This window comes from Sinocyclocheilus anshuiensis, unplaced genomic scaffold (assembly GCF_001515605.1).
Source record: "Sinocyclocheilus anshuiensis isolate Anshui unplaced genomic scaffold, SAMN03320099.WGS_v1.1 scaffold1082, whole genome shotgun sequence".
Classification (NCBI taxonomy): Eukaryota; Metazoa; Chordata; class Actinopteri; order Cypriniformes; family Cyprinidae; genus Sinocyclocheilus; species Sinocyclocheilus anshuiensis.
The window spans coordinates 3,113,664-3,132,777 of NW_015542379.1; the positions used below are offsets into that span (position 1 = coordinate 3,113,664).

The 19,114-nt window shown below is 36.5% G+C and overlaps 1 protein-coding gene across 3 annotated transcripts in view; it reads left to right on the forward strand.

The window, feature by feature from the left end:
* Positions 1–19,114, forward strand: part of LOC107692495 (A-kinase anchor protein SPHKAP) — a 133,542-nt gene that overhangs the window by 51,723 nt on the left and 62,705 nt on the right. For all 3 annotated transcript variants that reach the window (XM_016491576.1, XM_016491579.1, XM_016491577.1), the window contains one exon: positions 2,033–2,123. In XM_016491576.1, the coding sequence (XP_016347062.1) occupies positions 2,080–2,123 (44 nt within the window). In that variant the 5' untranslated portion in view covers positions 2,033–2,079. The remainder of the gene's footprint in view (positions 1–2,032; positions 2,124–19,114) is intronic.

Genomic DNA, 19,114 nt, shown 5'->3' on the forward strand with positions numbered 1-19,114 from the left:
GTAAAAAATCAGGACACAGAAACAATAAGATAGAAAGGAAAAAAGAAAGTGAAAAAAAAAAACTAAGGAAAAAATCAAAGGGAATAATAAAAGAACAGAGTTGGAAAGAAGAGAAAAAAATTAAGGCAAAATGTTGGCAGAACTTGTCAAATTGAGTTACCAACACTCAAGTTTTCTGGTAACCTATACATATACACAAGTTACCCATGCAAAGTTACAGTAAGTTTTATTAACTCAAAAATGATAAACTAATTTGCTTGAGAAATTTGAGGCAATCAGTTTCCACAGGTTTTCCAAGTAAGTTCAACTCATTACTTTTTACAGTGTATAGGACAACATTAGGTAAATTGATTGCTTGAGGTGTAAGATAACAAACTATCAAAACAAGTGGCATTTATTTGAAAGAAACATACTGTAGTACAAGCACGTTTCAAGCTAAATATTTCATAAATGGATGATTTTTAGGTTTTAAATGTTATTGAAACATGTTCAAGAGTCAGTTGGACACCTGTGTAATTAAAACAAAGATCATTGTATTAGGTTTTACAAAAACAAAAAAATACTATTTTAGTATTTTTAGTTCAAAATTACACATTTAATGTGTCATTTGTTGCTTCTTTGTAATTATTTGTGAAATGTATTAGACATTTCTGAGTGAAAGATTTTCAAAGTAAATGCTATACCTTTTTTTCAGTATGCAAATAGACATCATAGAGCAGTCTTACATTAATACAGTTATTGGTTTATTATTTGCTTGTAGTGTCATAATTGGTCCTTTTGGTTATGAAGTGACAGTGTGTATCAGGGCTCAAACTCAAAATGTTAAAACGCAAAACATTCATGAGTAAATATAGTTCACAAATTTTTTTAGAAAGAAGTATTATTTTTCATATTTAAGATGGCAGAGTGCACATCACGGAGCGCTAAACACATGAAATCTGTTTCATTCATACTGGACGCCAGAGGGCGCCCTTGCGCGGAAACTCAACATACGCATCACAGAAGTGAAAGAACTGGTGACGCTCCAGGAAATCCCTAATATAGGCAAAGGTATGGCTGTGACTGAATAAAACCAAGATAAACTTGAACTGATCAAACATGTAGACAGAAAACACACGACGTGACAATATATGGTTTATCTGTGTTCTTCAAGCCATCTCTGGTATTTTTATAATAATAAAGTATATTTATAATCCAATGCTAATCGACATAGCCTTATAGAATATATTTTCTGCCTCATTCTGTGACAAAAAGCGCATATCAGATCTCAAAATGATGATATTTCAAACACTCAACTGATGTTGTGGAGTAAAATCATGTTATTAAATGTCCTCTTTTGTTGGACAACGCTTCTCTTTCAGTTGTTTGGGGTGTGGTGCTTTTTAAATGCAAGTTAGTGACTCAAACTACTGCGCATTTATTCAGTTAGTTAAAAAACCAAACTGCCAAATATTTTGAGTGCAAATTGTAATAAAAAATACATTAATTTTTAGCATGATGCGGGCCACAAAATTAATGCAGACGGGCCGCCTGTTGAGTACCCCAGTCAGTGTTTTTTTTTTTCATAAATTGATACATTTTCTGGCTGCCCAGTGCTTTAACTAATATAACCAACCTGGCAACCATGTGCATGAAAAAAAGTGATTTCTCTAAAGATATTTTGTTTAAATAAAAGTGTAATACAGCCAGTCTGTTTTCTTTTTACACGGTCATTCAAGCAAACTATGTAAGTTGATGTTCTCTTGCAATAATGCCAATGAAATGTAAAAAAAATATATATATATTGTGATTATTAATATTTATTTTATATTTTTGTGCAAAATAATTGTGATTAACCATTTACCCATTCTCATGCAGTATGCAAATAAAACAAATGCTTGAATTATTGATTGGCACAACTGAATATAATTATAAGCATTGCATATTAAGTTTTACCTTACCAATAAATGCCATCAGAGGTAAAGCTCTCACAGTGAACAATTCATTCTGTGTATTATCTTCAATTTTGTTTTTCATTCTTTTCCAGGTATAGATCAATCCACATCCTAAGCACCAGAAAAGGCTAGAAGAGAGGCAAACATGCTGGCTAACCTGCTCACCGTCCTCCGAAACTTCACGGAGAGGTACGTTCATGATAAATGTTCTTTTAATGTTCAAGATGATTATGTTAAGATATATAAAAATGTGCCTTAGGTGCGTTCTCACACTGGAATAATTAGTGTTTTTAATTGTTTCTGTGTAACATCGCTCCCTTTTTGCCTCTTAATCTTTTCATCCATGTTTATTAAACCACAATAAGATGCCTGCTCTTTAAAAACCTGCAAGAAAGGTGGATTATATTCCTCTTTGTGCCATTAGGAAATGAAGGTGGCAGCCAGGCGAGAGTCTACAGAGGTTTAGTCTCTTTGAGTCACTGTTATAATCGAGTGAATAATCTTCTTCCCTAGTGTTCCCGCAAACATGCTCTCATTCACCCGGTGTAGATATTAGTGTATTTTAATGCCTGCTAAAAGGCTTTGGCTGTAAATAGCCCTTTCTGCGCTTGATTAATCTCAGCTATCTGTTTCTGGGTTCTGTGCTGTTTATTACTTTATCCGGTTTTTGGAAGATTGAGTGAGCTTACACTGATGTAAATTGGCCAATTTAATCGCATAAAAACCTCATCGGATCCGTCTGCTTCTTGTCTGCTTTAAAAACCACTGAAGTAACCAGCTACAATAAGAAATGTGTGACAAATTTAGATGAACTCTCGTGTTTGGAGTCCGGTAGACCCCAACAGCCATTTAAAAGCTCAAAGTGTCAGGTTGATGACTTTATGACTTTTCCTAATCTTAAAGAAACTTATTATATTAAAAAAATCATAAGAACATCCATGAAACGATCTCTGTCAAAATGTTGCTTTCATTCTGTTTGGAATTTTAGAGACTCCAGATATTAAACATGAATAAATGCATTGAATTTTCATATGATTTTCCAATTATTGTGGACGTACAGCACTGCCAGTTTTATATTTGGATTTATTTAATTGCATTTTTATGTTTTTGCTGGGGTCAATTAGCATGTCATAGAATGTGATATGTTTAAAAAAGTTAATGTAATAATATTTCACTGTTTTTACTGTATTTTTGATTTAAATAAATGCAGCCTTGGTGAGCATAAGATTATTTAATTATTAATTATTCCAAACATCAAATCAAATCAGCAAATTAGAATGATTTTTGAAGGATCATGTGAGACTAAAGACTGGAGTAATGATGCTGAAAATTTAGCTTTGCATCACAGAGAATAAATTACATTTTACAATATAGTCACTTAAAAAGCTGTTATTTTAAATTGTAATAATATTTCACTTTTTTACTGTATTTTTGATCAAACAAATGCATCCTTGGTGAGCAGAAGACACGTTCAGAAACATTAAAATATTGTATCAATCCCAAACATTCTGATAGTGTATGTAATATATTTCTTATACATATATCCCTGGAGTTTCTGGAACCATTCAGTAAGTCATTTGCAACCAAACAAGATGGAGAAATTATATTGAAATTTACCGTGGTACATACCCTGGTTGATTTTCTATTCAGTCACATGCAATATTACAACAATCATAACCCATCTGCTGTGTTGTTCCCCTCCATACCTTTAGGGGGCAGCGCAAGCTGTTTTTTCCTTAGACATAAATACATTAAACTGCCGACACCCATCATGGTAGAGGCGTAATAGTGGAGTGGGTGCAGAGAGAGAGATATGAGAATGGAAAGGCCAGCACTTCTGTGTGCCGCAGAGATACGCCATAGACAGCGGCGGGTGGGGGATCGTAAAATCTGTAGTGGCCAACTGGGTGCTGAGTGTGCAGGTGTAAAAGAACAAGTTGGTTTTCATCGTATACACCATTGCGTTTGTGTATGTGTGTACATAATGGCAGGCTTCAGTTTGAGAGATGGCTGTGATTAAATAGAGGGTCTATATGTTGTTGTCTATATAGGGTGGGTGGGTGGCAAGATGTTTCGTAAGTGAAAATTGTTCCTGCAATCAAGCATAAGACAAATGGCATGTGTTCTGTCTCTAAATGTCATATTGTGAAGTCATTTCTGTTATTTTGCCTCATCGGAAGTGCTTGTATGTCGGGGAATGATGAGATCACTTATGTTGTTGCAAACTTGTAAGACTTTCTATATTCTGTGGCACAAAAAGTAGATATTTTGAAGAATGTTTATGCTTTTCTTTTCCACAAGGTCCAGGTTCTGTAAAATAAATATATAATAAATAATTAAAAATTAGTTTTAAAAAATATATAAAAAGAAATCTATCTATCTCTCTATCTCTCTCTCTCTCTCTCTCTCTCTCACACACACACACACACACACTCTACCGGTCAAAAGTTTGGAAGAATTAAGTGTTTTTTTTTTCTTTCATTAGTTTTTGGTTTAGATTTCATCCAAACATGAATAGATATTTATATCCATAGTCTTTAAAAATTCTTCCATAGAGAAAAAAAAGCATTTTAAAACAGCATGAGAGTTGTGTATGATGGAGTTGTAAATGACACGATGAAGGTCCCGAAGGTTACAAGAGTTTGCGAATGGGAAGGGAAGGACACAATATAAGTGTGTGTGTGTGTGTGTGTGTGTGTGTAGATAATTAATGAGGGATGGGGGGGGATCTTCAGTCTGATTGGGGTCAGAAAGGTAATGAAGAGATGCTCTCATTAGTGTGTGCTCATGGATATGAGTGATTGGAGGACTTTGTGCATGTGTGTCCGCTGCGTTACCTCACTTACATGTCCATGCGTGGAGGGGGTCAGGAAGTGAATTTGCATAATGCCACAAATAAAACCCACTGAGTGAACATAATTAGGCTGCACTCTGTTGTACTTGAGCTAAAGTTTGAGAGTCTGTGTCGAGGGTCCACAGGTGTGTATTTATGAAAGGGTATCAAAAGCTGTGCCGAAATTGCTTCCTAGCCCCTATATAGTGCACTATAAGTTGCTATATTTTTCTATAATGTTTTCTCGTTTTATTTTTATTAGTTTGCTTATAATTGTACCTTTTTTTGGCATACCATCCTGCGGCGCCTCTGCTGTTTGTACAACAAGAACAAGTGTATATTCGATTACAGGATGCTGTTATTTTGCTCTATACCATCCAGCCATGTTTGAGACTCGAGCAGATGTGCATCTGAGATCACCAGACCTGATTACAACAAACAAAAGCAGCTCGCAGGACTCGCCAAATCCTCCTCTCGCTTTTCCTCTTCTCTTCCTCCTTTGTTTTTTGCCTTCACCATGTAGGCTTGAAGCTATTCTTTGTGTTTTCCATTTTATTTGTGATGTTATGTGTTTATTGATTGGCCAGTAGCGTCTAGACCTGAATTGATTGAGGTCTTTTATATCTCCATACTGGGGTTATATTGGAGCAGCATGACTGGTAATGATATTAGCTGGGGTTTAGGTTTGCGAACACTCCCACACATGCAAACGCACACACATACAAGCAAACACAAAGAAACGTTGACTCTTGCTCATGATGCCCCAACAAGAGCTTTGGCAGGAGGCGGTCTGATGTCTGGCAGGTCCTGCAGAGGTCGGTTGTATTGGCTTGCGCTGGCTGTCGATTAATACTTTGAGTGGTCTGCTGACCTCATTCCTGGTCAACAGATAGAGAGTCTGGAAAGGGTAAAGATGCTCTGAGAGATCATTAACGTTAAGCAAAAGGAAAAAAATCCGGCTTTGTAATCTTTCATCAAAATGTAATAAATTACTCCTCCAACTTTCCTTTTTCAAGGATGTTACTTAAGGCCAAGTAAAATGGTAATCAGTTGCCAAAAAGTTGCTTTCAGCTGTTGTAGGTAATGCAGCCTTTGTAAAATGCTTGCCTAAACTTAATACCATAATCGCAACATAGCTCATTGTAAAAAACATGGCATTACCAACATTTTTTCAAAACATTAAAAAAACGTACCTATACATACAGTTCACTGCAGTTTCCAGCTGAAATCAACACTAGTATAACCCATTAAATTTAATTCCTTTTCACACAAATTATGACTACAGGGACAGATTATGGATTTATTTTGGTGCAGTTCCTAATACAATGTTGTGACCTCAAAACGTGTAAACAAATACATTTTTCCATTTGCATTAGGGCTGCACGATAAATCGAAATGGAATCGAAATCGCGATTCGACAGAAGCTGCGATTGTCATGCGTATCTTTCAGTGAAGCACATTTAATTTCTAAACTGACAAAATATGCAATGTAATAAAATTCTTCCAGATTCATGTTCATCTGTTACCAAACAAAATCACTTTGTGAATCAGGTTATTAGCGTCATTAGTGTGTAATTATCCAGCACATATATTAGTATATAACCAAAGTTATAGAAACTTTTCTTGTTCAGCCTGTTCTTTGTGTTTTTTTGTTTGTTTGTTTGTTTGTTAGCTTGCAGTTTGCAAGCCATGAATTCTGCAGTTGAACCAAATTGCTCATGACAATGGCAGTAATTGCAAATAGCATTACATTTTAAAAAGAAGCATCAATGGGATACATTGAGATGCTCTAAGTGGTTAACTTGAACTTTAGCCTCCATGTATTGCATTGTCTGGGAGCTGAACCCATACTTTGACATTGCAAGCATCTTGCTCTCTACTATTTGGACTACAATACAGGAACGCTTTTACATAAAATATGGGTTTCATATGACTTCTAGAGAGAGAAAGTGAGAGAGAAAGTGGGAGGTATCTGTCTGAACAGCAGAACCGATTTCATTTCATGCTTGAAAGTCGCCCAGAATGGAGGACAAAGTGTCTCCAAGTTACCTTTGCAACTTCTGACATGGATGCACATTAAACCTGAAGGCACCTTCTGTGTTTTTGTCTACTTCTTGCTTGTTGTTCTTGTTCACAGTGCTGGTTCTTCCTCTCCTCCCTCACTTTCTCTCACTCTCTGTTTCTTGTTCTCTCTCTGGTCAGCAAGATAAAGTCATGAAACACAATTTGAATTTTAATCCGCAACAGTAATGCTCACATGCTTTCCTTGCAGTCGGGCTCTGGCACGTAAAGAAAGAGAGAGACATAGAGCTGGGACTGTAACTGTCAACCATGCAAAATGAACACAATAGGCATTGTATTAGCAGTTTCACATAAAAACACACAATGGTAAACTCCAACACAAATAAACTACAACAAGACGAGATGAAAAAGAGCTTATGAAGTAGAGGTTCCAGCAGATTAAATCTCTTGCTTCTTTCTTATTGGTTGCTCATGTTGAGTTGTGTTCTGGGTAATTTCATGCTGCCGGATCACCAGGTAAAGAGTTTCCCCTAATGGCACAGCAACCTGCAGTCAATTTTAATAAATGATAGTGGCCCCTAAAGCCCAGGGACCTCATTTATCGACAATACATAGAAAAGGTTCTATATTTTGTCCTACGAATGGAATTTAGAATGTGTGTATGTACAAAAAAATCCATATTTATCAAACGTGCGTACGCTCATTACTTATAAATCCCACATGTTCTTAAGCACCATGCTCGTTCACGTTCATGGTCATTTGCTTTCAGAAACGCCTCCAATAAACCATATATGGTGACAACACCTCCCTTTATGAATCACGTGATTGTATAATGTCCTCACCGAAATCATGGCAAAGAAAGCAGTACCGACTGAGAAGCCATTCTGTGCTCTCACTAAACAGATCAGCGCGCTCTTTGAAAACACGTTCTCTGCACAGCGCATGGTTTGCCGATTCTTCCAGCAAAGCGAGATCAGCCATGACACTATAGCAACATTTCAAATGACTGGGGGGTGGGGTCTAAATAAAGTGCATTTTGCTTAAAATAAGTCAAATTATCTTCGAGTGGGGTAAGAAAAATAATCTTGTTTTAAGAAGATTTTACTTGTTTTAAGCAAAATTCACTTCATTTACATTTTTTTTTCCCCAGGAAACAAGACTAAAAAAAATAATAAAATAATAAATAAAAAAATATTTATATATAAATATCTTATGTCTTTTTTGCTTATCTAGTAAATGCATCTTGATTTAAGAATTTTTTAATATTTTGACTAGAATTTTGCAGTGTGTCTGTTACCAATTATGCAAATTTCTACTTGAACTATGAATTTATAAATTGAGTATTTGCAATTAAAACACGCAGTGGCACTTTCTTTTTGTAGTATCGCTATTCTACCACTAGATTCTCTGCGTAAGCATGCTCAGAGTTGTGCTTATATTTACACACATTCCTACGTATTAGTACAAGCTGGTAGATCCCACATTTTGCATGAAACTGTTCTTATGCACTCATTACGCACACATCTGTGCATACGCACTGTTGATAAACTTTGCGTGAAACTGTTCTTACGCACTCATTGCGCACACATCTGACTGTTGATAAATGAGGGCCCAGGATCGGGCCAACGAGGGACATGCGCATGGATCGCAGAGGGAGGGCAGGGAGGCAACGTGGGTACAGTAGAAATTCATGTGCTATTTTTAGACTCACTCCTGCATGGCATCTGCAGATGCTTGTCTGTTAACATCAGTGCTTTCAATTTATGAGACGAGACATCAGCTGATATATTAGAAGAGGGAAATCCTAGTCTCACAGGTGCACCCAGTCATTTTTTCCTCATTAAGACACATTTTACACAAAATGAATGAATAATATTTTTAAAGAATATGTTTAATATTATGTGCCAGGGTTTCTGCAGGTCTTAAAAAGTCTTAGACTTTTGACAAATGAAGGCCTTAAAGGGGTCATATGATGCTGCTAAAAAGAACATTATTTTGTGTATTTGGTGTAATGAAATGTGTTTATGCGGTTTAAGGTTCAAAAAACACATTATTTTCCACATACTGTACATTATTGTTTCTCCTCTATGTTCCGCCTTTCTGAAGCGTGTCGATTTTTACAAAGCTCATCGTTCTGAAAAGCGAGGTGCGCTCTGATTGGCCAGCTATCCAGTGCGTTGTGATTGGCCGAATACCTCAAGCGTGTGACGGAAATGTTACGCCCCTTACCATATTGTGATGCCCTGTCCGGCCGGAGCGACGAGACAAAAACATTAAAACCCATTATAAACGAGGCATTTGTTGCATCCAGTGGGGACATAATTACGGATTATAATGACTTATACTGTCTTTTTATGTGTTGCGTTGCATCGCGCTGCGTAAACATAAAACCATGTCTGCATTTGTGATCAGAGAAATCACAAACAACAAGCGCTACTCTACACTGCTCAAAACTCGCATTTGAATCGTCAGTGGCAAATTCTTTAAATATAAAAAACGTACTTACAGTCTGTGAGTCAGAACAGCCGGCATTGTAGTCTACTCTACCAGGATCAGGAAACAGTCCTCCATAAAATGCGCTGGACACATCGGAATTAGAGATGGTTCACTCAAAAATGAAAAGTTGACCGCAGCCATTGACTTCCACTATGGAAAAAATACTGTGGAAGTCAATAGCTACGATTAACTGTTTGGTTATCGACATTCTTCAAAATATCTTCTTTTATGTTCAACAGACGAAAGAAACTCATACAGGTTTGGAACAATATCCCTTTAAATCAGGATATACTGTATTATGTACTTGAAATGCTATATTAAGATAGTTGAATTAGTTTTCCGAGAAACAGAAACAAATATCTTAAAAACAAAAACGTACTCGGTTACTAACGTAACCTCGGTTCCCTGAGATACAGGAACGAGTACTGCGTGCGAGGCACGCGGGATCTGGGCCGGCGTGAGCTCACTCGTGGCCGATCGCTCGACCCCTCTGCCCCGCTGTTTTTTCCTCACGGGACCCTGGGAGGAAGAAAACGGAAGGGCGCAGTGGGTGGAGTCGCTCTCTGAAAAGAAAGCGATCCGTGAGCGGAGAGAGGCGAGACTAAAACTCTCGCAATGAGAGCAACTTCAGTTCAGGAGAAAAAGGCTTTTTCCCATATGCGTCTTAAGCAAGACGCAGTACGAGTGAAGTATCGAAAGGGAACAAATATCTGTCGGTGAGTTATGAAAATGTGTTTTCCTTGATTTTTCTGAGCCCCCTACACTGACAAATATTTGTTTTTGTTTAAAAACTTGCTTCATTTTAATCAATTTCTCTGAAAAATATACCTCTTATTTTCAGTGGCGGCTCGTGGGTTTTAAAATAGAGGAGGCAGACTAATTGTATTGGTCTGGGATCCCTGCCGAGTATTATTATTATTATTATTTTGCTTAACCACTTTAAAATGGCTTTTTGGTTGCTTTTAGTCAGAAAACGCAAAGAAAACGACATACATACAGCAAGATAATATAATTTCACTTACCTGGCCTATCACTTGAAGCAAACATCCATCCCTTCTTAAAAGTCTGTGTTAAAAGAGAGCTGCCTGTTGCGCCATTTAATTAAGCCGACTGCTGTAGCCTATATCCAGCTTAGGCTGTTTTCCCTAAATTTGTATATATACTGTTTGATTGACAGCTTGGTAAATCTGTTGGCGATCAAATATTCAATATCGCTACTCATCATAAGTACTTGGTACATTATCAGCGCAGCGGCAGACGTTCAAACTAATATCACATAATTTACGTCTCTGTGATGATTGGTTGATATCAGAAGGGAGGCTAGCCTCCTCTACGAGGTTTCTTTTCTCAACACTCCTCAGCGCTGAAAGTGAACACTTGATGCTGATTGGCAATTTTTTTTACCAAAGGAGGCACGAGAGCTCATCTCTCCCCCGGCCTCCCCCTACCCTTCTCTATCATTAGCGGTTGTAATTACATTCAGCAGATTCGGCACATTCGTGATAGAAAAGCGGCGCTTTCACGGTATGGTATTACAACTGTGAAATTACAAACAAAAAATACACATTCTGAGACATGAACTGAAATTAATTGTGAATTTTATTAACATTAAATCGTCCTCCTCGCATTTTCACCTCAAAATTATGAGGAAGCTGTGCCTCCCCTGCCTCCCCCGACGAGCCGCCACTGCTTATTTTTGCTAATTTTGCTTTTCAATGCAGTTTAAGAAACTTTAGACATTTGCACTGGAAAACGACAAAAATACTGAGAACAGCACTTTTTTTGCTGTGTGATCAGAAGATACGGTAAAAGTTATTTTCGTATTCTAGTTAAGTTTTTTGTCAAATGAATTAATGGAGATCTGCTGAATGTTGTATTTTGTTGCTAATGCAGCTCATTTTCTGCTCCCTAGACAATTACATTCAGAGAACATATTGGCATGCTCTGTTCCCTTCGATTTAATCTTGAAATTGTCTTAAAAAGGTCTTAAATGGAGCTTTATAAAACCTGCAGAACCCCTGATGTGCACTCACATGAGATGAAGACTCCGGTTCTATCGGTAGCTAAAAAGAAACCATTAAAACACCATAAAAGTATGAAGGTGGCAGAATTTGCTTCATTGCAGTTCCTATGGAGGCCATTTGTGCCATGACCGAAACTAAATCTCTTACTTTCCCCTCTCTCCTTCTGCTCCTTTGATTCCTGTTACCTGCTGTTTCCATTGCAGGATTTAATTTATAATTGATTTAAAAGGCGATCATACATAATTCATTTCTGTTTGCTAATGAGGCCTAAAAGAATTTGACAGATCCAGTTGAGTATTAGTTTTCTACAGGCGCACGGTTAATTGACACCTCCCAATGAATATCGGCTCAGGTCTGGACCCTGTTTTATTATTGATAAGAATTGATTAACTTTGATACAGACACCAACAGACAAGACTTTGGCATAACAGAGTGTCATATTACTGTGGTCAAACATGATCTCATCTTGACCCTTTTTTTTTTTTACAATCTCTCTTGCGCTCTCTCTCTCTCTCTCTCCTTCTCCTTCTAAAGTTAAGCAATAACAACCTTCATTAAGAGTTTCTTCTCTTCTTTTTTACTATTTATGAGAGTCATTATTGCTTCTGTAATTAGTGCAGACATGTGACGCTTTCCCCTACTTCAGAAATCCATTGGGAATTTTAAAGTGGGAATGCACATAATGTAAATAATATATACACTCTTGTTTAAAAGTCTAAGATCAGTACGATTTCTTATTCTCATCAAGGCTGCATTTATTTGATCAAAAATACAGAAAAAAAAAGTTATATTTTGAAATATTATTACACTTTTTAAAATAATGGTATTCTATTTTAATATACTTTAAAATATAATTTATTTCTGTGATGCAAAGCTATATTTTCATTATTCCTGTCTTCAGTGTCACATAATCCTTCAGAAATCATTCTAATATGCTGATTTATTGTCAATATTGAAAATAGTTTTTGCTGCTTAATATTTTTTTGGAACCTGTGATACTTTTTTAAGAATTCTTTGATGAATAAAAAGGTAAAAAGTATAGAAATAGAATCTTTTCTAACAATATACTGTAAGTCTTTACGATCTTTACTCTCTACCGTAAGTCTTTACTATACTTTTTTATCAATTTAACACATGCTTGCTGAATAAAAGTATTAATTTCTTTCAAAAAAGAATTACCGACCAAACTTTCGAACGATAATGTACACTCTAAAAAATGCTGGGTTGTTTCAACCCAACTTTGGGTCAAATATGGACTAACCCAACCATTGGGTTAAATTTTTTAATGAAATTTTTAACCCAAAAGTTGGGTTAGTCCATATTTGACCCAAAGTTGGGTTGAAACAACCCAGCATTTTTTAGAGTGTATATTGTTACAAAGGATTTCTATTAAAAATAAATATATAATTTGCATGTGTAACAATTATGGATTTACATCTTTCAGATATTTAACATTTTGCATGTTCTCATGCTTGAAATAGTCAGTAACTCTTTTCTTTCATGCTTGGAATGGCAGCAGCAATTGCTAATTTATGTGTGTAATTGTGAGTGTATGTGTATGATTGATTTTATGTATCTGTCAAGATGCACAATATTTGGGTGAATGTTATAGAGCAGGTGGATTTTACAGTGAGTTGACATGTTCATTTTGTGAATTGGTCCTTGGAGAGGTGATGAGAAATCAAATGTTCCTTTACATATTAAAATCAATGTTGATCTATGATAAACATACTGAAACATAAACACTAGAACATGCTTTTCCTGGCTGTGTTTTGCACCAGCCACACTGAATATCCTTCCAGAGCATCCCAACATTAGGAAAGAGAGCCTGAAGTTTATTTTTAACAAGGTCCCCAATCATTTCAACCTCACCTTAACGGTTTGTGCAGCACATTTCAGCGCAGATTGTTTTGTGAACCTGTCACAGTGTAATGCAGGCTTTGCATTGGAATGTCTCTTATGAGAGCTGTTACTGCCTCTGCAAGAGTCATTAGCACACTATATATGACGCATTAAAAGACATACGTAGTTGCTTGAGCTCTGCGATGTCCATAAAGGACACTCCATTGATTTCCCTTATTACCTTACCTCAGAGAGGGACTGTTATTGAAGCATGGGGCAGTACAAACTACACTTGATCCAACAGCAAACCCACTGTGTGAGAACAGCAATGTGCAATTTGTATAAAATGATTGGAGTAGTCCGGCATTCATCCCCAGAGAGAAGTCAAGTCTGTCGTTTCACCGGGAGATCAAATCATGACATTTGGATTAAAAATGATGGCCTCAAAATATTAAGGCAAGACGCTGCATGTGTCGTGATGGATATCGCCATACGTCCCCAGTGGGCTGATTGCATTAAAAATAGCAAACATTCGTTTTCTCAAATGTTTTGTTTAAATATGCAAACGAGATATATGCAAATATGCACATTTCCAGAACAGAAATCTGAACATTGGATAAAGGCTGGTTCAAAATACTTGTTTAATTTTGTTGACATACTAAATTAAAGGTGATTTTAGAACTGCATAAATCAGAAAATAACAGCCAGGAAAACGCACACATATTTTTAAGACGTTTTAAGAATAAAATGAAATTTAGCATTACATTACTTTCTCTGCAATGGATCCTCTGCAGTGAATGGGTGCCGTCAGAATGAGATTTCAAACAGCTGATAAATACATTACAATAATCCACAAGTAATCCACACGCCTCCAGTTCATCAATTAACATCTTGTGAAGCCAAAAGCTGCATGTTTATAAGAAACAAATCCATCATTAAGACATTTTAACTTCAAACTATCACTTTTGGTCAAAATATGAGTCTGTAATCCATAATAAGCTTCCTCAAGTGAAAAAGTTTTCGCCTGTAAACGGTGTTTGATCTTTGCATACTTCCTTCCTCATTCAGATGAGTCCACTTTTTCACTGGAGAAAAAGAAATATTATGCATAGAGGACTAGTATTTCAGCCGAAGGCAACGATTTGAAGTTTAAAAAAGTCACAAACACACAGCTTTTCACTTCACAAGATGTTAACTGAAGGATTGGAGACTTGTGGATTACTTGTGGATTATTGTGATGTTTTTATCAGCTGTTTGGACTCTCATTCTGACGGCACCCATTCACTGCAGAGGATCCATTGGTGAACAAGTGATGTAATGCTAAATTTCTCCAAATCTGTCCCATGAAGAAACTCAGAAAAGACAACTCAGGCCTGAGGGTGAGGAAATTCTCAGCATCTCTTTTTCCCCAGGTCAACTGTTCCTTTAAAAATGAAGAGCATGGATGAACTGTTCACATTAAGATCAAATACATACATTTAGAAAACAGAGAGGGTGAATTTAAAATTCATGCCGACTTTAAACCCTGGCCGGAAGTGTGTTTTTGTTTTAATATTATGCAGTCTCTCTGTCTTTCTGTGCAACACTGATATAGGTTTGGGTGTGCAGTCTGTGCCAGTGTAATCTAGTGCGTTCTCACGCTAGCCAGCAGGACCACAGGAGCTGGCATCTCATAACCGTTTTCATGCCAGCTAGTAAAACATTTAGTTGAGGAATTACAGTACATTTCACTATTGCAGTATAGACATGAAAAACTGCTAAAGTGAAAAAATATATTGGCAATCATTGATTTTTAGTTGAAACTGTGGTCCCTGGTGATTCATAAAATGCTAGTCAGTGGCTACTGGTAATTTGAGAAGCAAAAAAAGCAACACAAAATGTATACCCATAGCTCCTGACGAAACATTGAGGTCTTATGAAGCGAAATGATCGTCTGTGCAAGAAATTGAACAATATTTACAACATTATTATATAATCCAGAGCCCCAGGCAAACTGTCTAGAGTGATGTCCAGTTCGCAAATGAATCATTTTTTAGAACCGGTACATTTCAGGGAACTGGATCCACCAGATCACGAAACCATTTCGGACTAAACCATCTCATCACGAAACCATTTCGGACTAAACCATCTGAATACAGGCGTATCTGATCTTCTGCTGAATGAATATTAGCACTTATTCATATTCAGCATTTGAATGAAGGGGTTTCTCTTTATGTAAATAGGTGAGCTGATCAAAGCTTATGATGTGCTTTAGACATGTAAAACATCCATATTTCACACTATCATTGGGTGGTTTAATAATATTATTGTGTATGCGTTATGTCATTGTGTTTTTACTAAATGAACTGGTGAATCGTTCATTTGAACCAGTTCATTGAAACGAAGCATCCAAAAGAACCAGTTTGTGGAAAAGAATCAGATTTCCCTGTTTGCGTGTGGCTCTGGATTACAGATATGTTGTAAATTTCTTGCACAGACAGATCGTTTCGCTTCGTAAGACCTCAATATATCCTCAGGAGCCTTGGGTATTCATTTTATGTTCCTTGATATGCTTTTTTTTTTTACTCTAGTAGTGATGGTATTTTATTTTTATTTTATGCTGACTTAGATTTTATGAATCACTAAGGACCACGGTTAAAGCTAAAAATCTTCTTTACTGTTATGCTAAGGAATGAATCGCCAAAAGGCAACTGCGACAAGGAATACAGTAGTAATAAGGAGTGATAAAGGGACAGATTTTTTTAAATATAAATGAACATAAGTTGTTTATGAGAAATGTATTCTGTTTAACATAACATTTGATGTGTGCTATTTCCTTAGAAAAAAAATAAGACATGTGTCACTAGCGTCTTTCCCGCTGTTGTGTAGGCCCCATGGCTTTGTTTTTAGGCCTGTTCTAATGATGTGCATTTCAGTCCCATTTCCACAGATCATTAGAACCGCTTCCATATTCCAGGAATGATCGTGGCCGTCTGTGCCATTATTAGCAGTACATTATGCCTCTTTTGTGTATGATAATGTCCTCTGATATGCCACTCAGCTATGTCTCAGTTCTAATCCTGATCCATAATTGTTGCATGTATTGCCCTGCCATGCAGGTCGACTGGCATTAAGGAGCGTTAATTGAATTGAGGAGACCAAACACCTGGTATTCCATTTGGTCTGCATGTTAATTAAGGAACATAATTAAGTTGTCTGAAGCATCCGTTGGACTAATTACAAATCTGAGTAATCCCTCTGGTTTGGATGACTACACACACACACACACAAAACCAACAAATGTGTACACATTAAGAGATATAGAAAATAAGAGAGATAAATAATACAAATATATAAAGTCGCATGAAAGGTGTTTTTTTCGTAGCAATACGCAGGTTGTACTTTATCATGAATTTATGAAAGAATAAAAAGAAAATGTTCACTTCCAGCCTGCGCAGACCTGGCACAACACATCTTGATATGCCATATCTGAATGTAAATAAATTATATTTGATAGCTTCAGAAAATGTTTGTTTTTTTAAGGTGCTTTTTGTCATTTTTCTTTTCTTTTCTTTTCTTTTCTGTTCTTTTCTTTTTTTGCTGCAAGGCTTTAAAATGTCTGAAATTCAATTGAATCAAATTTAATGTTGTAAAAAGTCTTAAATAAATTAAAGGGTTAGTTCACCCAAAAATGAAAATTAGCCCATAAATGACTCAGCCTCAAGTCGTCCTAGGTGTATATGACTTTCTTCTTTCAGACGAATCCAGTCGGCGTTAGATTAAAAATTGTCTTTGATCTTTCACACTGTTTAATGGCACTCAGTGGGTGTTGCATTGCTTCAGTCCAAAAGAAGTTAAATAAAAAGCACCCATCCATAATAAAAAGTGCCTCACACGGCTCCGGGGGGTGAACAAAGGCCTCCTGTAGCGAATCGATGAGTTTTTGTAAGAAAAATATCCATATTTAAAACATAATAATCACTTTAATGTAGCTTGCGCCAACAGTTGTACACGGAAGCAGCTCTGGGAGGATGACGTATGAGGTCAGTGTTGCGCATGCGCTGGTGAGTCTCGTGAAAACCAACGTTTGTTTACAGGAGCAAAGGAAGCAAAGTTTCCTCACTTTAGCAAAGGAAAACCAGTCTCCTCTTGGCTTATATCGAAATCCTCCGACATTCTTCTTTACAAATCCTCGTTTTGTACTTCTAATTAGTGACTGTTGTTTTGTTTTGATCTCTCCCCTGCGCTTCCGCGTTCGTCACTTCTGAGAGGCGCATGTGCAAAGCCGACCTCCATACGTCATCCGCCCAGAGCTGCTTCCGTGTACAACAGTGAGTGCAAGCTAGATTAAATAGATTATTACGTTTTAAATATGGATATTTTTCTTACAAAAACGCTTTGATTCGCTACAGGAGGCCTTTGTTCACCCCCCGGAGCCGTGTGAGACACTTTTTATTAAGGATGGGCGCTTTTTATTTAACTTCTTTTGGACTGATGCACTGCAACACCCGCTGACTGCCATTAAACAGCTTGAAAGATCAAAGACCATTTTTAATCTAACTCAGACTAGATTCGTCTGAAAGAAGAAAGTCATATACACCTAGGATGACTTGAGGGTATAATTTTAAGAGGCCTTAAATCTGGAGATGGAAAAACAGGAATCGCAATCTGCAGTAGTGATTAATAAATTTCAAAAGACTGACTTAATAAAACAAATCGCATAAATTCCACAGGCTCATGGTTTGCATTCAATTAATACCATGCATTTATGTCAATAGATTTCATATGATCTACTATTGATAAATTATGACAGTATTTATTTACTTGGTGTTTATATTGTAATATGTTATAGATGGTTAAGAGTTCATATTTTATGTCCCTCATCTTTTTGAATGAGCAGTTGGAAGTAGTAAAGCACAGACATTTCAAAATAAGACTTTTTCGGAATTCTTTACAGAATATTTTTTTCTGGATGTTACTGGTATTTTGGTTACATAATAAACAGTATATGGCATTTAATTCAATGTAAACTCTTGTGACACCAAACAGTTGCTTGTAGACATTGACAATGACTATATATAATTTTCCCCTATTATGGAAGTCAATGGCCATGGACATTCTGCATAATATCTGCTTTTGTCCAGGGAGGAAGGTCACACGGGTTTCTGGCAATATGAGGACAGAATTTAATCTATTCTTTAAGACAATAGGACTTCATCTGTACTGAGAGACACAGAGATAGTGACAGACAGTGGAGGATGTTGGACTTGTGAGAGAAATGTCAAGTGATAATGAGTGATAGGAAAAGGTTGGAAGTGGAGAGGAGATTATAATCATAGACAACGGACAGTGAATAAAGATCAGTCAGATGACAGATGTAAAACTTGCCATGCCAGACAGTCATGACGGGTAACTGATGCTTGGAGAGAGAAGATCTTGGCACAGCAGAATGCTGGTCTATCACCAGTGGTCTGGAAACACAATCTGTCAACACAATCCTCCCACCACCACAAACTCATAAACACATGTGATGTGAGGTCATCGACGTGATTTCCCTCTTCACTCTGAAAAAAACTGGTGTGAGATTTGCTTTATAACAGTATTCACGTAGAAATTGCTAGTACATTTTACAAAGAATTACAAAGAAATGGCAAGTAAGGCATTTAATTAAATGTGAAATTTTGAAGCAGAAAGACTGAAATACACAAAAAAATTGGTGTAGAAAATTGTGATTAAATTTCACAAAGAATTACAAAGAAACGACAAGTAACACATTGAATTAAACATGAAATTTTGAAGTAGAAAGACTAAAATACGGTAATAAAAAAATTGACGTAGAAACAATATCCACTCAGAAATTTGGCTTCAGTTTCACAAATAATTACAATGAAAAGGCAAGTAACAGTAACACAATGAATTAAACACGAAACAACTGAAATAGTATTTCAATGAAGAACCTATACTCCAGTAATCTTTGTTTCAAA